The 22,754-nt window shown below is 42.5% G+C and overlaps 1 protein-coding gene across 2 annotated transcripts in view; it reads left to right on the top strand.

Moving 5' to 3' along the window:
• The window catches only part of LOC306832385 (inactive dipeptidyl peptidase 10-like), a 162,039-nt gene continuing 139,285 nt past the window's right edge, over window positions 1–22,754 (top strand). The window contains exon 1 of one of the 2 annotated variants that reach the window (XM_079357035.1): window positions 1–452. In XM_079357035.1, coding sequence (XP_079213161.1) covers window positions 393–452 — 60 coding nt within the window. In that variant the 5' untranslated portion in view covers window positions 1–392. Of the gene's footprint in view, window positions 453–16,079; window positions 17,074–22,754 lie in introns of those variants that run through there. The other variant, XM_079357037.1, reaches the window with a different exon arrangement.

Genomic DNA, 22,754 nt, shown 5'->3' with positions numbered 1-22,754 from the left:
GGTTTGTTTTAGCTTTAGGAAGGTGGTGATGGCTTCTTCATTTTAGTGTTCATGCTTATATATAAGTATAGCTCATTTACTCTCCAGACATTAAGTTGTGACACTCTTTGAAGCTTTCCCATCATCAGACCTGGCCACCCGTTTCAGAAAATTCTCCGCGCACCCCTGGCGACCAATCGTCACCTCTCATTTTCGCACATGCCTATCGCGCTGCGCGGCGCGAGGCACACACAGTGGCTGTCAGATGCGTTTGCGCGCTTCACTCGAACAAAGGCTGAAAAAAGAAACTCATCATCCCATGCTGTAAGGTTGTAGAGGGGAACCGCTTTGCTTCGCTCTCCTGCTGTTTTATCTCACTTGGATAGGAGGACAGTTCATATCGGAGTCCCAAGATGAACCAAACGGCCAGCGTATCGCATCAAGTCAAATGCCAGTCGACGAAGACTATCAAGGTAAGAATGATCATTGTCTTCAGTAACCAGTGGCGAACTTATGTGTTCTCTGTGACTGAGAGTCCTCAGCAGCTGTGAGACTGTTGGAAACTTCAGTGCGGCTTTGGGGAGCATGGATGCGCATTGACGCACAGCACGTTGGTGTTGGTTTGGGGACATGCATGTCAGCGTTGGAAAACTGTGATTCTCCTGTCCGGGACTTCTTCTTTACTTAGACACTAAAGTGAGAATGTAACCTCACCCGTCTTCCCCGTGTGTTTATGTGTGAATGTGTCGGGTGACGAGTCACAAGCTGGCGCAGTGGCAAGATTTTATTCATCTCACGTCGAGCTCTCCTCATTCATACATTATGTGCATGAGCTGGCAGTAAATTAAAAAGTCTCTCTCTTGGCAGAGCAGAGTGACACAAACATGTGTCTCATGTGTACCTTGAGTTTGTGTTTGCTCATCACTTGCCCAAGTTTACCATGCATGGTCTCCAGAGATCATCCCGTTTACAGACCTGTTGTGCAGCAGAACACATTCGTGGCTGCAAGTACTGTACGGTACTGTTGAAGAGACGACGTGAAGAAGACCGGTGGCGTTTTTCCACCCGAGTCACGACAGAGGATCGAATCTGTCTCCGCATTGTCTCCACATTGTGCCCCCCCTAAAGCCTGATCTGAAGTGTGACATTTGTGTTGCAGTGTGTGTGTGTGTGTGTGTGTGTATACACACTTGCTTCACACGCAGTATGTGCGCGCGCGAGTTAATATATGTGCGCGTGTGACTCAACAGCAGAATCGATTCTGCCGCGGGTTCTGCATCACTTTTCAACCTCTAAGTCTCACCAGAGAAATTTAGCTTGGGGCAAAATGTATCGATCCTTTTCCCCACCCCATCCCGAAGGCGAACAACTGTGGAATAACAGGCAGAATGTTTGGAATTAAATGAGTTTAAGTATGGATGAAAGATGAGTAAAAAAAAAAAAAACTTGTTCAGTCACAATCAGAAGCACACAATACTTTATTGATCCCAGGAGGAAAGTGAGTCACATTACATCTGCTTGCACTCCTGAAATCGGGAAAAACAAGGAAGATGTACATTTCACCTGCAGTCTTTTAATGCTTAACTAAAACAGCAAGAACTGTGTGTAGAAAATAGAAACACTGATCACATATGTTAATAACTGTCAATAATATACATCAAAGTACACCACTCTACAGTGCAAAACAACAATGTTTAAAAAAATGAGAATAACTTATAACACAAATCTTTGTACACCTCGACAGCTGTCTCAATTTATTCTGTCATATTTAGTGAATCACACAACTGACCTTTTATCAAGTATGGTGGCACTTAAAAACATTTTAGTACAATCAGAGAGACTGCCTACATTTCCGATCACTCAATCAGAGAAGCACTGAGATTGATGATTACATAAAGCTGCTTAGTGCATCATCAGCCATCATGGAGCACGTGCACTAACCACAGCGCCTCATGTTGAACAGGAAGCCTAAACACGAAAATAGAAATCTTACAAATAGGTAAATCTATATTGGTTATATACAGTAAGTAGTCCTATATGGCACAGATGAGAAATGACAAAACTATGCATGATGACAGCAGTATTCCCCCATTAAAAAAACATCACTAATAAATAATGTTTAAAAAGTAATACATTGAAATAATCTTCTGCAGGATGCTTTTTTTTCTCCGCACATTTCCATCCTTTGGACAGTTAGAACTGCGTTTGAGCGACTGAGACAGGTGCATATTGTGCTGTCCCTGTGGCTGTGAGACATCATCAACATCATCTCTTATTGCTTACGGCCCCCTCGGCCATGTGTGCTCCTGAAGCTGGGACCTCCTCTGTGACCCCTCTGAGCTGCAGCCAACTCCTCATCTGTCATCTGTGTTTATGGTGCTCGTGTTCACCAGAGCCAATCGGCCTGTAGAGCTGCAGGACGGGGCGCTCATTACAGGCGCTGGACTGTGCTTAAAAAGGAGGACGGCTCTCTCTTATGGGAGGTCTTTGGGTTCAGGGAGTAATGGTATGCATCAAACTGGGTCCTCTGACTTAATGTTTCACATTGTCTTCATCCTCAGACTGTGGTCATCTTTTATAAAATGATGTTATCAAGCTGTTTGATCATATAATGGTGAAATACACTTCTTTTGTTAGCTAATTCTGCTTTCACTAAATAAATCTCCATCGTTCTGAGCTCTTTGCTCTCTACCTGCCTGTGTGGCTGTGATTTGATTTTAAAAGGTAATCAATGGTGATTATTCTGCATACTCTATTTTAAATGGCTTCCTGTTTGAGTATCTTTGATTACAAAGTTAATCAGTTGCGTTTGAAATCAAGACACCAGATTGTAGTATAGGCTACATGAGATTTTGAAGAGATGGTCAATCAGGTTGAGAACAGTTTTGCTCAACCTCTTTTAGATTTGAAAGAAAATGGTACACGGTGAAAAGTCATATTGGGTGATTACTCTGTTAACGCTCCTGTTTACTCCATAGATGGTCATGAGTGTGGGATTGCTTGAAGCGATGGCAATCTTTGAATGGAGGACTGATTCATCACTTCTGATGGTGTTTCTAAATGCTGGATGAAGCGTCAAGCAGATTTTTTAAATCTATAATTGATTACTAGCTGGACTTTCATGCAGACATCCATTTATGAACACTAATAAATCATTGAATGTCGCCGATGGTAGCTGGTAATGTTAAAGCATGGATAAAAGTTCCACCTGTGTATTGTATGCTATTGCTTATTTTAACCCAAACAACAAAGCCTGCTGATCCCTAATTAGACTACAAATGTACTACAAACAGAGACCAGGACACTTTTCATGCTGTTAATCTAGACACGACACTTGGGTACAGACTAAATGGAGATTCAAGTTAGGGTGATCGATAAAGAAAAATCAGCTGATTGGCTTCGAGGAAAAGAAAGGAGGAAACACTAGCTCTTCACTTGGTTGTCATACCACCTGGAGACATTTTTATTTGCATTATTCCTGAAAACAAATCTAGCACAGTGCACAACAATACTGTGAGGTATTTTCTTTTTTATTCCAAGAAAGCAGAAACTTCCCCAGCTCCCCTACATCTCATATTTTTGGATCTACATTTATCTTTTAGTGGAACTAATGAATTATCTTCAGTTGAAAAAGTGCCTCGTTTACCAGTGTCACTTTATTTTTAAACGGCTGTACAGAAGGAGTACAGTTCTTCTATGGAGGCACAGAGCTGGTGTTTTAGTTGTCTTTGTCGTTGTTCTCCTCACCACATCCCCATTTACTGACAAATTCAGACACATCGAGTTATTCTGTTCATAACCATAAACATTCAGAGACATACATTGTCTCTTTCTGCATTGGGCAAATATGAAATATATTCTACTGGAACTGCCTGCTAGAAATTGCTTTTATGATCTGTGCTTTGTCTCACAGTAACAATGAACAGAGCTTGAATTATATTCCTTGAGAATATTTGGCCTTAGACTGTCACCGAGTGTGCCGCAATGTGCAAAAAGACATTTACTGAATCTGTCTGCAGCACTTTCACAGCTTGTCTTTTCACTTTTAGGAAAACTGCACTGAAGCCGAGCGGCTCAATGCCGTCAAAAAGTCTCTATTGTGTAAACTCCTCAAATTATATCTGTGCAAAGGTTTGGAGTGTCTGATGCCCGGAGGTTTCGGCTGGTGCTCCGCATGACGTTTTGCCCTCGGCTCACAGTGAACAGGTGTCGGAAATCAGCCAAACAAGTGGGATCATAGCCAGGATTAAGCACTCTAAAAGTCCTCTGTGGTGCACAAAAAACCGATAATCTCTCTATGTCTGACCCCCGTCTTCTGGAGCTGAGGTCTTAACGGCTTTTTGTTATCCTCTTAAATGCCCCCACCCCCTCCCCCAGTATCATAGCCGTGTCCGTATGCCGCTAGTCGAGATAAGAAATCCAATTAGGACGAGGCAGCAGTTTTTTTTGTGGCCCTGAACTCCTGAGTTTAACAAGGCTCGATGCTGCCCGAGGCTCGTGTCATCGGCGTTCCTTGGAAGTGTCAGGTCCACCCACATGCAGATTGCAAAACAAACTGGGACTGTCAGTAGACTGGGGAAGGGAGGGGGAGGGGGGAACACATCAGTGACGGGAACACAAGGTCGCGTAAGAGAAGGTGCTATTCTTCTCAAGTTGTGCTGTTACACTGAGGATTTACACAGAAGGGATTTCTACAAGAAGAAAGCCTCTCCTTTTGTTCTTTCTTCTTTAAATGTAGAGTAGGTAAATTCTGCCACCAGGGGGCTCTCACTCAGAACAACAGTAAAAATCACATCGAGGCTTGGTGGGGAATCATGGGAGTGATTCTCTCTTCAACTTTTCCACCTTCATTTTGTAATGTCAAAGTTCATGTAATATAGTCCATATAGAGAATAGCGTCTCACATGTCCCCAGATCGTCCCGCTCGCCTGCTATTAGCGCCGTTTAAATCTTGTAGCTGGCTGCTGCTTCACTGTACTAGCCAGTTGGACTGTCTCGAGTGACAAATGAGAGAGAGAGAGATTGAGCATGAAGCAGAGTGTACATCTCTGCAGATAGTTGGAACACCTAGCGTTAGTCTTTATGTTTAAGGATAAACTTTATTGATCCCCCGATGGGGGAAGTTTGGTTGTTACAGCAGCTAAACAAAAACAGGAAATATAAACAAAATCAATAGTAAAAAAGTGTTAAAAAAACAGCTGTGAGCAAGTTTACATTAATTAAATAAAAGAAGAAAAAAATAGAAAAGAATTAAATTATACTAGTTATAAACACTATGTTCACTTTCAGATTAACAGATCAGATTAAATCATGCAGTGTGCAGCATTAATGATATTGATGATTATTATACATCAGAGTCATGTGGCTGTGAGGCTGTTAAACAGTACCTGCGGTGGCGCTCCGTCCTGCAGGGTGTCATGTATCACGTTTTGCAGCTTTACCGGGTGCAGAAAGTTATTTAGCACAAGTCATGTTTCAGATTTGCATGCAAATAAATAAATAAATCAATAAATATTATGTTAAAAAGTAGTGTTTACAACGGGCTGTAGACGCCAGAAGAGTCCATCACTGTTACTGAACCATGTTAGTCCACTTGGTTCTTCTCCCAACACCAGCGCTTTGCTTGTCAACAAATACACGTTGTCTGTGAGTTTTGCCAAATAGCAAAAAAAAACAAAAAATCGTTCCTCCATAACGTTGCTTTAACCATTGTTTAAACAGTTCTACTTAACAACATGACACACTTAAAAAAATCAGTGTGCAGACAAGTCTGATGCATGTGTGGACATAAAACAGTTCAGTATGTTTTGGTACATCTCTCAGTGGTTTTAGCTGAACGTCCTTAGCTCCATATTTAATCTGGGCTCATCATTCATCTGAAGAGCAAATTGAGCAAGATTACTTTTCGTGAGCTAATTAGATTCCTGGCATGCTGATACTGATTGGCTGACAAAAGTTGAGAGTACTCAATGTTGAGTATCAAAAATCATTAGTGAGAAAGCCTCTTCATTTAACGATGAAATGAAAGTGTAGATAAAATGCAGAGGATTGTCAGTCCATAAAAAAAACAAAAAACCGCCCTGTTTTTAAAAATAGAGCGTTTGTCACTTGGGATATATTCAGAGGTTACACGCTGACGGGCTTTGATCCAGCTCAAAGAGAGTCTCATTCCAGATAAAACACTTTGACAAGTCCTCCTGTTCCAGTCGGCGTGAAAAAGACTCCGATTTTAAAGAGAAGTAATGAGGACGATGTTAGAGAGACATGAGCTGCGTCACACTCTGTCCCGAGTCGATGAAGAAAGCAGCTAGTTTTCCACCATCATGTAAACTTCTGAGACCTCAGTGGTGATGTTAAATGTTAAATGTGTCAGTTTGTAAGTGTTTGCCTTCAGTCTGGGAGCTGAATCCCGGCAGATGATGTGTACATACAAGTGATGCTGGCTGGATCATTGTTGGTTGCTCAGGATTGCGTGATGCGTCTGTGTGATAAAAGGCGGCACAAACTCAAAAGATGAAGAATATTCACATAGAAAAAACCCCAGAAAGAATCACAGATCTGAGTAAAAACACATTGAATTCAAAAAATTTCACTTTCATTTATATTTCACGTTGCATGTTACGCCGCTTTGATGTCTTTCTCTTTTTTTTTCTTTTCCTGTCATGAAGAGCAGCATTGTTTGCAATCTCCCTGCCGCCCCGACCCCTCTCACCTCCGTAACACGGCACCCTGAAATGCTCGACAACTCAGCTACCAGGTTATAAACCTGCGAGGCGTCCCCCCCCCCGTTCCCAAGATCTATCACTCGAACAGCCTTTAAAAAGTGCTGGGGACTGGCTCGCCTGCTGGTGATAGATTGCAGGAACGAGCCTCATAAGAATGATTGCATCGGCTCTCGACTTGCTGAGTCTATAAATTACAGACCTGTGCCAGCTGATCTTAATATACACGCTTTTCCCCGGGTGCGTCTCTCATCCCTGGGCCACATTGAGAGGAAGATGTGACAATTGATGTGTTGCTAATTTGTTTTGTGGATGAGACCTATCTGCCACTCATTTGCATGAGAGTGTTTCCCCCTGGGTGCGCTTATTTGTCCCTGTGAGGGGGAAAAAGGAAACCTGATACAACCTGTCATTTGCTCAGCCATTCATATACCTGCAATAATGACTCATATAGAGTCCTTGCTACAACATGAGGGTGTCCCACTTTAACATATCAAGTATCAAGCAATGTATTGTATGCTCCTGAGAGCAGAACAAATGTTGATTTTGCTGATAAACAAAAGGAGTTAAAAGTTAAAGATATGAATGGAGCTCAAACATTCGATGATTTATTGCAAAAACTGAACGCTCCTTTTTTTTTTTGTAAAACACAATCAGAAAGATTGATGAGTTCACTCACAAAGCGAGTTTGCCTGGTGTTATTTATTTTGCCTGTGCCTCGTCTGCAAATGAGGGAGCCATCCACAATGCCATTTAAATCCTATTTAGCAAGTTCATTAAATCACCAAGTTATATTGTTTTATTATCCTACTGTGTAAGACAAGTGAGTCTTTATTCATCACTGCGAAATAGATCTGTGCGCTGAGGTTATATTTCTGTGTCTGAGTGAAGAGGCGAAGTCTGTGAAAGTCATGTCATGGAGATTATGTCAGGACCAAATGTGCTCAGGAGCCTGCTGTGTTGTGAAATGAATAGGTGTGAATGTATCACACAGTGCCTGGAGGAAGCCTTTAATCCTGAGGGGCAGACGTACCAGAGCAGTTCTGGTAATAAAATCAGTTGTAAAGTCCTCACTGTGCAACAACTTGCACAAATCAGTTAATTTATTGAGGAGTCGGAGCTGTGACGGGCTGTGGCCCTGTGGGTGCTGCGCTCATCGTCCTGACGAAAGTGTCCGCACAGCTTCAGGAATAAAAACAAAACGACACAAATTCAAAACAGTCAAATGTATTCTTACTCATTGGCCTCGAGGTGATGTTCTAATCATCTTTCTCATCAATTCACCTGCCATTAAAAATATTAAAGTTTCACTCTCTTCCTGTTAATTTCCCCCAGGTCCTGTTTTTTTTTAATTCAACAATTTTAATTGATTTCCAAAGCAAGGAGTTACAGAAATATGTCTTTGCTCTAACCAGAGCTCCATGATGAATAGATGCAGGTGAAAAAAGGCTGGATAAACAAACTAATGCTGGAAGTGACTCAGAAGTGAACGAGTTCAGCAAAACAGGTAAAACATCTTTCTGTCACCACAAACTCTGTATCACTGTTGACCAAATCTTTCTGCCAAAACAAACACAACCACACCTCATTCACTTCTGGGTCACTTCCTTCATTTAGCACATTCTGTCAAGATTCGGTCGTTTGTACATTTGTTTCTGCTCCGCTTGTACATTTGTCTCTGCGCCTGTAAACTTGTTTCTGTAAACTGTACATTTGTTTTATAAAATGTAGATTTGTTCTTGAAGAGGTCAACTTGTTTCAAACGTTGTAAAAGTGTTTCACACTTTGTCATGTTGGTTTTGCACTTCACAGCCACCGTACCTTCTGCAGCAGTTTCTATTTGATGAATTGATTGATTGAAGTTTATTGCTGGACAAAGTCTGAAACATGTTTTACATCACAGTGGCTCCATTTGCAACATCAAAATTAAAGATAAGACACAAAGATTTGAAGAAAACATTAAAGCATCAAACAAACCTTCAGAGGCCTTTGAGCTCAGTATTTAATACATTTAGGTCTGAAATAACCCAAAAGTTGAGAGGGTGGAAGAACTAGTCGGGTACATTTGAACAGAAATGAATAAAAGGGCCGTCATAAAGCAGCGTTCATTCAGTCTTCTCTAAAAATATAATTTTATTTACATATCTATTTCACTTTTCAGAAAGAAAAGCCTCCATGTGGTGTTTATGTTTGTTGTTGTTGTGCTTGGTTTTATGTCGATCATGTTGTTTACATATGGAGCGACCATATGTCTGCGTCTTATGCTGTCGTTCAGACTCTGAGTTAATGCTGAGACACTTCTTTAGGTTCCTCAGTAAACACCTCACTGACCTGAACTCTACACATGCAGCGCAGAGTAAAAAACATCCTCGGGGATAATTCACCGTGACTAATTCACAACATCTTTGTAGCACCAACACTTTGCAATGATTGCAGATTCACCCGAATGTTCGCTTCAAACGGAACCACACGAACTAAAAAAGGAACAACTTGTGTATTTCTGGTGGCTCATTCAAATATGTCACAATCCAAATTTATCGTAGCGTGTAGGCGGGGTGATAGAAAGTGTTTTGTGCAAAGTAGTGATAACTGCATCAAATCTGCGTAGGTGGAGACGAGTGTGGCCTGTGAAGATAGTTACACATGAAATCAGGGATTCAGGGGACACGGACATCTTTGTGCTCACAGCTCAGGGTGGAAATGTAAAGGTAAGAGGGGGACAGAGAGGACTGCAACCATCGACTGTAAATAAACCTGGACGAAGCCTCGGTGATGTCACTTCCTGGTTTCTGAAGGGTTGTTTTGGAATCCATTGATGGCTGTTGCCATACTGGAAATACATTTCAGCAGCTGATGAAAACGTCTTTTTATCGCACATATTTTATCCCTGAATCGTTGACCTTAGAGTTTGAGTGCGGCTGTCTCTTTGGAGGGGAAACAACAAAGAAAGAGAAACAGCTGGCAGAATGAATCTGAGGTGAACTCTTTGCAGCGAGGTCATGCCCCGATCAAACCTCGTGCAGGGAGGAAAGAAGTAACCTGCAGCTAATCTGCAAACCCTGTGGCAGCAGTGTGAGGACGTTGTCGAGTTTGGCTTTTGTCCACTTGCTCACAATTCAGTTCAAATGACGTCACAAGGTTAAACATTTAAAAGCATTGAGGACACTTACCTGGTGTTTCATATCTCATGGAGTCCCTCTAGCTAGACGCCTGAAAACAGACAGATGTGACAGTTTAAGCCCAGTTGGTGCATCTTGATGTTTTAAGCTTCATGGCTGTCGTGTTTTTAGCCTCTTTGTCTGTTAAAGGTTTGATTCAGAGGGTTTATTTTACAAAGTGTGTTTTTTTTTAAGTGTGAGGTTGAAGAGAATTGAATTGAACTCTTGCACAAACTTGACCTCCATGCTTTGTGCCACCGTCTAGTTTTTCTCCCTTCCAGTTTGAATGAATTACATCTTTTACTTGGTGACAAATTAGTGAACTTGTCGAAGTCTCTTTCTTGCTCATGCTTTTCCTTTTCGCTCCGTGACATCGGCACAATGAGACCTGCTGTTTCACAGAAAGGTGTGCTGCTTGCACTGTTACACTGGTAATACCTCTGTGACTATAAAGACTTCAAGTGAAGTTTTATTGTATGCAACTCCATGTTTGATTTTACTTCCTGTGTGATCAGACTAACCTAAGAAGGTAAGCGCTTTGAAGCCCTCTCCCCACACACACACACACACACACACACACACACACACACACACACACACACACACACACACACACACACGCGGTCTGATGGTTATTCAAGGTGAAAACGATGAGAACGCTTCTCTTTCTAGTCCTACGTTAAATGTTTTGGTTTTACGGTTTTGACTCATATCAGAGGAAGAACATAATAACCTGCATTAGCATACCGAGCATGTCTCCGTCTCTGGTACAAAATCAACGAGCCCCCCTGACGAGTGAGAACATCATTTACATGTTTTTTTATTCTAATCAACATCAGCAGCTGAACAAACCGGTGGTGCACCCACTGTGACCTCTTCCTGCATGATGGTGTTTGTAAAAAGTATCAAACACACAGCAGCACAGCAGTGAGCGCGAGTTAATGAGCACAGGTGTGTGAGTGGACTGTTTTCCAGTTTCAGACCGAGGTGGAGCCGAAATATACGACAAGGTAAATCAGAACGCATTCCAAAGGTGTTGGACGCCGCAAGGAGAGTTTTGGAACTGTACAAATCAAGGTAGATGTGTCTGAGTCATATGATTGGACAGGTCATTGAGACGGGTCTCTGTACAGACAGTTCAGCGGATAGTTGTTGTTGTTATCCAGCTCGCCTAGAGTTAGCGGTAATGTGACGTCTTGGATGCTAATCAGCTTCAGCTTTGGTTTTAACACACAAGGAATTTAACTTTGGCCACAAAACCAAACAGAAGAAGAAGACTGACATGAAAGTGGAAAAAACTATCATGATTTTGGCTGCTTTGATTTTAGTGAAGCTGTGGTAGAAGGACAGGTGATGCACAAGGCGACAGGTCGTCATGCGTCCTCGTCTTGTTTAAGTTTGAGTCACTTAAACTGGGAGCCTTTTGCTTCAGTTTGCCCGCAGTGAGTCCAGTTTTCTCACTTCAGCATCCTGTCAGTGTTTTTTTGTTTAGAGCTAAGGGGCAGGTTTGCACTGTGAATACATAAATACGATCAAGGCAAGCTTTCTTCAGCCGAGCTTCGGTGTGCTAAGGAGTTTATCTGTCACCTTCTGAAGGGCAGGACTTCCTATTCTCTTGTTCTAAAAAGATTAGGTTCACAGGTTACATCTGGAAGTGAATGCCAAGAATCTTAAGAAGGCTCAATGTGTTTGATGTCTTCTTTCACTTTCACCAAACTCAGATTCTTTTATTTGTCAAAACAATTGATCTTTAAAAAAAAAAAAAAAAAAGAAGAGAAAAGTTTTGCGGCCTCAGAGGACATATTTTAAAAATCTGACTTTGAGAGAAAGAGGCTGAGGAAGACGGACCCTTGTCACTCAGTTTTCCTATGATGCATTTATTGGCACAGGAAATCCATGACCATGAGTGAGTGGCATCTACTCTACTGTTGCATGTTCTACAGCCATGTCACCTTTTGTAAGTCCTCCACAGGTTTATTGTCACATTCGTTCATGAGCAGAGCATTTGATGAGAGTGTTGAGAGAAGATATTCAGTTTAAGTCGTGTTTCGTAGACGCGTCATCCCATTCAACATGTCTGTGTAAGTTTGGCCTTGAAACAGAGATAATCACCAAACCCCCTACTTCTTTTGTGCACTGCTTCTTTGCAACATCCATATTCATGAAAGTACAACATCTAGAAACATCTATGGTCCATGAACACATGACGTAAAGCATAAATTAGATTCTTCTCACAATCAGCTATTCCAGACTGTAAGCCTGTTAGAGGATGCTGCGTTGAATATTTTCACCCAGAGCAGAGGAACGGGCTTTTGCATTTTGTCTTCCAGTGTATGTGCAGGTCTCATGACCAGGGAGAGGGCCAGCAGTCCACCGTGGTTTCAGTGTCTCCTGGCTGTAGAAGACATTTAAAGGTTTCAGTCTAAATGTTAGAGTGGGCCTAAAAGGCATGCGTTGGCATTTTAGTTGCAAATTCAATATAACCCTGAATGCTGTGCTGCACATAGAGAGAGAAAGAGAGGCTGTGTCGGTGGAGTAAAATAACCTCACAGTAGAACGATCAGAGTCCTTCCACCAAAGTCTTTTCAGCAGAATAAAAAACACGACCTGCTTTTCACTCTCATGCTTAACCGAAACGCAGAACTCCAACAACCCGTCTGCTCTTCATTCTCCCATCGTCGCTCCAGTCACACTCAAGGTATGCACACTGCTGCCGTCGATTCTCACGCGCTGAATAATTTCACGCCGACCCTGAACACACTTCACATTACCTGCAATCTTTGTGTCATCACAAAACCAGCATGGATCTGTTATCATGCTCCATCCTTACTGCCTGGTGCAGATAGATAAGATCACTGTGATTTATTAGTAATTGGTTTCTTAGTAGAGTCCGACTGTAATTCCTTATACTGAAAATGACTACAGAGTATGATTTGACAATCTGAACAACCATCACAATATTCACCCGAGTGAAAAAAGATGTAAACAGTGAAATATTTATCGATTTGATTATTTCATCTGTAGTGTGCCTGCTGAGGGAGCCTCTGTACTTCAGCTTTAACCTCGATACGCTATCAGCGCCCCCTCGTCCCTTAACTTTAACTTCTGTTTGGACTTCTCTGAACATTTTGTCTTACTGCCCTGAAGATTTGACTTTTACAAAATTAACAAAAGAAAAAAACGACTTTTTTTCTTCATACCTGGTTTTAATACTAATCTGCAAGAAAACTTTTTTTTTTTTCAGTTGGAAAACGATTAAAAAGAAATCAAATGTTTTATTTTTCATTGCAGTGTCACATTGAACTGTAGATATTCCAGCTTTCTGGTCATTATGTTCCTCACTTCAGTCTCATATCTGAGTCATCTGTACTGTGCGTCTGGATTTGATTTAAACATGTATATTAAACTCAGTCTGCGACATCATGAAATATTCATCCTTTGTTTACTTCAGTGATGAGAAGTGCTGTGAAGGCCTCGTGCAGGCCGCTGGTCAAACACAGCAGCTGAATGTGATGGGATCTCTCTCCCCAGAGGGACTGTGTGGGAGACTTCTCTCTTCTTCTGTTGACTCTTCTCTGCTCTCATCTTGAAAACACCCGATTTGAACTGTTGTTGGCTGCGCTCGCCGTCTCCTGAAGGCTGCTCTCTCAGCAGAATAGAAAATGAACAGCGGAGCTGAAGGTAGTCATGTTTTTTGCCTCAGCAATCGTTCAAAGTGCACCTGCACGAGGAGCTCTCAGACAAAGACGTCTTTCAGCACCAAGGACTGTTTCTCCTGCAGAGGACGTCAGCGCTGTGCTGGATTATTCTGTTAGCGTTCATCTGGCAGAGAAGCAGGGTGTTGATTGGTGTCCCACCTTGAGATGAAGGTGTGAAAACCTGGCCAATTAGAAGTGCTTTGGAAATCTGCTGCGCTGTCTTCACAAGTTCGAGAGTGTATTTCTAATGTGAAAAGTTACAAATGATAAAGGGAATAATCATTTGTTAGGCAGTTTGAAAAGAAAGTTGCATTTTATTTCAGCAGTCCTTTGGCCTTGTAGCATCAAACCGCCTTAAACAGCCTTCTTCTTATATCCCATAGTCGACCACAAAACAAAGTTGGTGTGCTGCTGTGAAGCTGTGATCTCCTGAATTAGAGGTAATATTATCACAAATATGCAAACATTAGTTGTTGGCCCACACTCAGAGATGTTTCTGAATCTTTAATGTTTAAAATGTGAGAGAGAGCCCACACACACAACGACAGGAAATGATCACAGTTTGGTTTCAAGAGTGTGTGTCGAGTAACGATGTGGCCAAAACAGCACACGTCACACACGGACAGATTCATCCATCGACAACCACAGTCCTAAAACTTGAAAGGTCAGACACTCTCTCCGAGTCAAATGTGAGCTTAGAGTTAACAAACACGGTGGACGAGCGGGAGGAATAAACAGAGACGATAGTTCTTGCTGAAAATACACAGAAATTAAGACTAACTGCAGATAAAGTACACAGTTTAATTCAGGTGACGATGCATGGCGAGCGTGCTCTGCTGTCCTCAGGTTCCGCCCGCACATCAAGATATCAGCTCATAGATTAAACATGTTCAAACCTGCACAGCCTCAACGCCAGCTGTGATCGCTCATAACACAGATCACAGCACAAGAAAATCTGACAAAATGAATTAGAGAATAAAAAAATCATGACTCAGTTTGTCTGAAGGGCCCCACTTCGTTTAACATCAAACTGTCCGACAGGAAAGTTGAGTCTTTTACTCAAGTGGTTTCTTTGTTCAAATACGGCAACTTAGACTTCAAATGTCATTTTCACCAATTTGACGAACTGGTTTCAGATCGAACAAATAACATCGAAGGCGATGACTCATCAAGATCACGAGGGGAAACGGGTCATTTTTAAGGTTAAAAAAACCACATTTGACAACCATCAGCTAGCGTCACAGCTACCCTTAGCATCCGTCCACTTTCTAGCTAAAATCAGCATTAGCTTGACTGTTCCCCCCCAGTGCTACTGTGTGAATATGGTGGACAGGTACATGCACTCTCAGCTGACTTTGTGTACCATATCACCAGACTGCGTAAAGTATTGTGTGTTGAAGTCACTAAATATATTTACAAGCTAAAAACTTAAACCTGAGCTTTTTGCTGACTGATGCAAAATGTCCATGATTCCAAATCGCTCAGTTTGCCAGCAGTGAGTCTGACTTTGGGACCTAGTTGGGTCCTGTGTCATCATTTGGAAATGTGTAGAGTATAATTGAACCCTTTTCCTACTATTTTACCTTTACCTCACTTTTCTAACCTGATAAGAGAACTGGACCGTCAGCGCCTGGAGGCAGCTGGATGTAGAATACATTTACAGCATCCTGCAGTCCCTCTCTGGATATTCAGTGAACAAAACAGGCTGGACTGTGAAATGAATGTATTCGTCATTGCTGCTGCTGTGGCCCGAGGCTGCCACAGAACTCTGGGGAGATAGACGAGTTATTGCTTAAGTGTGTTCTGTGCACGCTCCGTGCATCTGAATGTATAAAGTGTTGTACTGATGTGCCTGAGGAGGAGGAGGGAGCTCATCCCAGAAACACAGCAAAGGGGAGGGGAAGAGGTGTCAAAACATTAATGAACGGTTGTGTGTTGTCCTCCATTCACTGCTGCACTGTGTTGACAGAGCTGCACTAATGGGAGCTGCGCCATAATGAGAAGACAGTGCAGGAACAGGCTCACGCACACAAACACGCACGCACGCACACACACACACACACACACACACACACACCCACACACACACACACACACACACACACACACACACACACACACACACACACACACACAGTGAAAGAGAGCTACTGGCCTCTGTTGGTTGAGACCGGAAACAATCTGCACATTGTAATTATTATTAATGGAAGTGTTTCCTAAATGATGCAATCATGGCTGGTTGAGCTTTTAACTTTCTTTGACTCTTTCACATGATTAGAATCAGAGCAATCAAAGATATTTTTAAAGAGTTTCAAACAGATTCAGTGATATTTGGCCTTGTTTGTTTTAATTGCTCCTTTTTTTTTTGGCCACGATGAAACAGGTTTATATTTGAATGTTAACATTGTCATAAAATTCTACATACTGTACCTTCAAAACAAGAATAAACAACCATCAGCGTTTTCTTCTTTTATTCTGTTTCTGCACCTTAAAAACAGACGTGATTAAGAAGTTATGACCAGAATGCTGCAGGAAACAAAAACAAAAAATCATTTTGAGCCATGAGCAGACCTCAGGTATCCAGGAAGCATCTTCCACAGGCGGGTGAAATTAAAGGCTGCATCACCTTTCCTGGATTAAGTTCTGTGGACATTTCTCAAGAGTCTCTGATTAACAGCACTGACTGATTTAACCTCCCACATGACCCGAGGACTCTTAGCACATTGAGTAAACCAGAGATGCATTTAGACCCTGGTATCATTTATAATTTAAAGAACTGGAGCAGCATCCTTGACGAGCTGCATCTGCTCCATTGATTTTTTTTCCCACCCAGACAGAAAAGCTCATTGTTTTAGGATTATAGGATTATGTTCACAGAAATACCTTCACCTCAGTGATGTAAAATAAATATATAATGTCAGGTGTTATTAGCTGCAGTGGTCTGTGTGTGGTTGTTGCTGCTTCAGCTGGTGACTGAGCACATCTGTTGAGAGTTGGTAATCAAGCGGCCCACGGTACAAAGAGCAGAGGCGAGGAGACGACCTGTTGCCTGTGGGTCATTCACTGACTGTAGTGGCAGATCAAGATTGACAGCTGCACTTTTACACCCCCTGCTGAAGGAGATTGTTTTTTTTTCTTTGCTCCTCAGTGTTTGTTTTTGGTTAAAGTGTGCCAAACGTAAAGGCAATAGAACGACCCACAGAAATTGTCGTTGATACAAACATTTAAACACTGCCACTGGCACTGCACTTCCCTGGTGGCTTTGGGTGGAACAACCAGGAAGTGTGTTGCCATGTGCTCAATGACTTGTCAGCATTTGTTGTTAAAAATCTTTTCTTGAGATATTATAAACGAGTCCTGCCGAGTGCTCTGAAGGCACAGATTTACAGACAACAATCACGTGGATTACCAAACTTCCTGAAAATGTTCCAAACGTGGAGATGATGGAGCAAGAACTGAATTTCAAAGGAGCAACTCAGATGTTTGGACATTCGTCGGAGATGGAGACAGATGAAAGTAAGTCACTCTCTCAAACATTCTGAATGATGTCTGCTTGTCCCCTTTGTTAATGCTTCCTTACTTATTTGGTCTTCATTCAAGATTTACAAACAAACCACCTTCAGGTGAACCAAACTCTGTCGTGTGTTTGACTTAGAGAAGAAGACTGTGAGCTTCAGCTGTCTCGCATTCATTGGCTATTTGCTCTAGTAAGGAACAGCTTCATTGAAGGGATCTTAACGGAGCTTCTGTCTTTAGCTATATTCTTCTATATTAGTCTATTTTTCTTTATATGAACTGCTAAAAAAAGAGTTATTTAGACTGAAGACGCTGCACGTTCAGAGCTGACGAATCACAGAAACTCCCTCATGTGCTTTCCATACAAGTTAATCGCTCCTCTTCCACGTGCTTAAACAAGAAAAGGCCTCAGAAAGGAGCTAGTTCATGCTGCAATGGGATTTAATGGTGGTAATAATCCATCGCTGAAACCTGACAGGTGATGCAATTTCCCGGCCTTTGCTTCCCCCCACCACCTCCTAATCTGGTTTAATAGGATGTGAAGCTTCAATTGTGCTTTAATCTCGGTGAGCAGACCACCGTCCTTTAGCGTGCCCGTAGTCCAACTTGATATGACAGCGTGCTCAGCAAATTATTTACTTGGAAAGAGATTATTCTGTGCGCTGAGAGCCAAAGGTGATGTAAACTAAGCTGAGAATTGTTTTTTTGTCGGTGTACCACTGCGGGATGTTTTTGGGGGCTGACAGGGACACAACAGCTGCTGTTCATTGGTATTCTGGCGCCGCGCCGCCTGCCTTGCTGTACGAGCTATAGGATGCATAGACTTTGTGACAAAGCTGATCAAGCATGCATTTTCATCACGGCGCCGCAGCCGAGCGCCGACAGCAGCGATGGAAGTATTAAGCAGCAGCGAGGAAGACGAGGTGCAGGGTGAAGAATCAAGTTGTGCAAACACACACACACACAAACGGTGGGCAATGTGTATACAGATTGTATTAGTGTGTGTGTGTGAGTGTGTATCTCTGTGCTGCATCATTATGCATGACAGCTTGCATGTACTGTATGTCAGCTGTTGAAACAAGTTAAAATCACCAGCCGCATGTTTCTTTGCATACATCGTGTGTCAGTAGACACAGAATGGATGAACACTGAGTCATAACAGAATAATCAGTATGGACTGTTTTACAAAGCGATTGAGGTAAACCTTCAGTTTTGCTCCTGCTGGAGTCGGCTGTCAGGCAGTGAGAATAAAAAACAAAGTTTACTGAGACACATGAATGTTTGACTCACAACAATGTTAAAAACTTGGTCGCGGGCCTTCGTGAAGCTTAAGTTGTGCTTCCCATGTGGAGAGATAACTGTCCGAGGTTTTTACTGCGACTACTGACAAAGCCGCTTGGAGTTTTTGAATTTTTCTCGGCAGTTTTGACGGTTGTTTTTAACAGAGCTGGTGTGTTGTAGTCAGTGTGACGGAGAACGAGGCAATACAGATGTTTTCCTTAAACAAACACCTGGAGGTCTGTTCTTATAATCTCCTCTCACTTGCTCTGGGCCTCCATCACGTTCCTTTATGTCACAGCATGCTGATGAATCTGTCATTTATTGGCTGGTTGGTTGAGGGAGGCCCACGGTGTCAGACTCTGCTCCTAATTTAAAGGTAAACGCTCTGAAGTGTCTGATCGAGTCTGTAATTTAATCTCCTAATCTCTGACAGTAATCCTAACGACCCGTGGCTCGAGCAGATTTACCACTCCATCTTCATTTTTTAAAACGGTAAACTTCATGCTGTGGATTGTCGTCATGCTTTGTCTTTGTCGTCATGCTCCTATAAAAGGATGGGATTTTTAAAATGTTATCTTTTATATAACCTTTCATTGCACACTTAACTCCAGCACAGTGGGAGTATTTTGATGCAGAAATTACACAGTAATGACTAACTGATGATCTGTACCCTGTCTCTCCCAAACCCCTGTAATTAAACCATCTGAAGGAGGGCAAAGAGCGGTGATTATTCATGGCTAGTTTATGGAGCTTCGGAGAGATGCTGCAACACTGTCGACACGTGGAGGAAGCTGGTAAAATGGTCCCTTTTTTTCTTAAATAATGGAGGTCCAATGTTGGCTGCTGTGACATTAGTGCCCATTTTAACTACTCAGTTGTCTAAAAACTGCAGCTTGGTCTACGGCCAACACCTCCAGGAGCTCTGGCCGATGATGTCGCACGCTTGAGTGCATGATGTGCGACATAACGATTTCAAAGGAAGGACGAACAAGTATCTCCTTACACTTTTAGAAACATTAAAGTAACATTTGGAGGACTGGTTATTGTGACTATCTGGGGTTCAGATCAAATAAAATCCCAAATTATCTCTTCTCCCACGCCTCACCTTCGCTCCAAACACAATGACTAAACTTCACACTTTGTAACTTGAACTAAATCTCAAAGCGAAGCCTTCTGTCAGCATCCCTCTCCACCTGCAACTTTGTGATTTATTGTTACCAGGGCTTTTGCTTATTTATTTATATTCTTTCAACAAAGCTGAAGCAAAAAAAGAACATCTTGAACGGGAGGCGTAGGGAAGCTGCTTGATAAATGGTCCGGGGAAAAAAACGGACACCTGATTCCGACGGGCAAAAGACGGATATTGGCTGGAAAAAAAACAAAAACGCTTCCCTCAGCTCAGATAACGCCTCAATCTGTCTCCTGAAGCAGTGAGAAGAACGGAGCAATCGTTCCATTAAGGGGCGCAAACCATTCTTTTCAATATCTCTCAACAATAAATGTGCCTTTTGTCCTCTTTTCTGAATGTCACTTTTATCTGCTGTCGCTGCTGCATATGGTCCCCAATAATCATTTTCCGTCTGGATTTGCTGATTTCCAGGCTCAGCAGCAGAAGGTGCTTACATGTTGCTTCAATTGCAGACAGAAAATCAGATACATTGATGAGACTGGAACAATAGCTGGTTTTGTTTCCCCCTCCAGTGACAGAAATGAGGCTCTTAATCGGCTTCCCATCGTCTTGTTCATGACGACCTTGCGCTGTCTGAAAACCTGTTTAGTTGTCTTTAATTCTATGAATATAAACTGAACCCTATAGGAGACATCAAATGAATTCAATATAAAACTCATGACTTGTCTTTGTTGAATACCAATTCTTTCTTTGCATTCAAGGGCGCTTGTGCAGGGCTTTCTTGAGAATTATTCACACAATAAGCTGATTCTTTCACACAGTGTGTATACAGTATGCAGCAGTACATGACTTCACAGTGTGTATACAGTATGCAGCACTACATGACTTCACAGTGTGTATACAGTATGCAGCAGTACATGACTTCACAGTGTGTATACAGGATGCATAGATGAGAGCGCTCTGCTGCACATGTGCACAGAGAAGTCTCCGGAGAGCTGCAGTGTGACAGGTCTCAAGGCGTCGCTTGTCACTGGAGGATCTTTGTTACTGATTTCTTTGAGAGAAAGTCGTGCGCAGAAGAGTGTGCAGACTCAGGAGAAGAGCTGAGGTTTTGTGACACAACCCTTGCTCTTGCATTTCCTCCTGGTGGCCAGCAGAAGTCAGCATTGTTCTACAGAAGAGAAAAGGACGACACACGCGGCTTCCATAAAGATGCATGCAAGGAACTGAAACAGCAGAGAGAGCTTCATGGTGGCTCGGTTTGTATCACGTAAGAAAAAGACTTGAAGCCTTCATTTAAGTCATGTTTAGCTTTATTATAACATCCATGACAATCACAGTCACGATAATTATCATTCATAAAAAAATAATCCATGCAGTGATGGAGCTTTTTGTTAAAGACGAAGATCCTTTAAAAGAAACAGAAGCATATTTTTTGACACTAAACTTAGAATGAAACTTTTACCTCATAGATCACAGTTGTTGGTAGTTTGTGACTCTTTCTGTCTTTGTACTCTTTAGCAGCTTTTTTTCTCGTTGTTGTGAGATGATGAAGATAACAGAGTGAACCTGTCAATGCAAAAAAAAATAAAAAATCTGATCACCACATCCATGTACTCACGGTTTTCACGGTTCTGAAAGTGAAATTCTAACTTGTCTTGGCAGGCACCTTCTCAGGAACACTCTCTCTCGCTGGAGTTGATGTCTGCGTGTAAGGTGATGTCACAGATTTCTGAGGTGTAGATGAGAAAGAGGGGGAGGAAGATGAGGTGTGACAGCACAGACAGGGTTCACCTCTGAAGACAGGAAACCTCATGTAGCCATAGTCACCTTTGGGGTCACTCCTTGAGTTTGGATCAGGCCTACCTGGGGTCCTACACTCACACTCACACAGGGGTTTCTCACACTGTCAGCATGGAGGATGAACCAATCAGCAGGGCGGAGTAACCAGAGGTCACGCACAGTCCCCTCCTCCTGGGTTCATCATTCCTCCCACCAGTCTTCAGATTCCTGACGCTGTGACACACTGAGATCTTATACTCTCTGTTGTTACACAACAGTGAGCGAGTCCAGCTGTTCCGTCGGACAGAGAACATGTGTTGAATTGTAGGATGAATGAAAACGGTCAAACTTTCCTCGGCTGCCTGACGTGACAACACAATCTCTCACACAAGTAATCAACGAACGCAGCTCTATCTGCGGCCTTTCGCTTCAGTATATCATCATAACCTTCTAGCTCGGATGAAGACGACCAGAGGCCGGGAGCTTGAACAAACTCTGAACTCTGAGTTGATTTACCCTCAGGTGGGAAACTCAGACTTTCAGGTTGCAGAACAGCTGATTTTGAGGTCCTTCAATCAACTCTCTGGAGGTTCAGTCGGAGTTCAGAGCGTGCTCCAAGACTTTAAAAATGCCGACGTTGATGGAGACCTGATACCAGGATTACCATGGCAACAGGTGAAAGAGATGAGGTCCTCATGGTTTAACCATCATGAACTAAAAATCCTCCTGTGGATACTCAGCAAGTACGAATGTGCATTTAGAAAATAAAGTTACTCTGCAGCAAAGCAGAGATGAGAGGCATGGGAAAAAACTGCACATTTCAGTCAATAATATCTTATCCAGTGACTACAGGCACTGCCTGCTTATTCACAGATATTATTCGATTTATTGACCTGCCAAAATACTTTTAATTTGAGATACATTTATTCACACAAAGGGTGAGACAAACTCAGGATTCAGTGGAGAAAACCTGCCGCCGTAAAGGTGAGGTTCACTGACTGGGTTACCATAGTAACTGACTCAGAGCTAAAGTTAAGAGTTTCCCTCGTTTAAGGGTGAAATGACTCCAACCTGAAATGGGCCCCAGGTGTAACGTCATGATTGACAGCTCAAGTTGGCCGCTGTGGCTCCTCGCAAAGTTCGCAGTGAGATACCACTGTAGAGGTCATCGAACTTTCCTGTAAATGTGAGGGTCCAGCTGTACACCAGAACCTTCTCTGCGGTCGCCCGTACCCACCTGAGGGCTCGATGATGATTCATCTCTGAGTTTAAAGGCTCTGACACATCAAGCAGGCGGCTAAGAACTCGTGACGATGAAGGCCGCCTGTGGCGTTGGTGCATGACACCTTTTATCTCGGCCAAAAAGCTGCACGAGAACACGCCGCAAAGAATGCAGCCGTCGACCAACCACCACGTATGTTCTGTGCATGTGTGAGAGGCAATAACTCGGCGTGCCAGCAGGTGGTGGTAGTCTCTAATTGTCACAACA

Source organism: Symphodus melops, assembly GCF_947650265.1.
Source record: "Symphodus melops genome assembly, chromosome: 12".
In the NCBI taxonomy this organism is placed as follows: domain Eukaryota; kingdom Metazoa; phylum Chordata; class Actinopteri; order Labriformes; family Labridae; genus Symphodus; species Symphodus melops.
The sequence above is the reverse complement of the archived record's forward strand: the minus strand, read 5'-3'. Positions and strand labels throughout refer to the sequence as shown.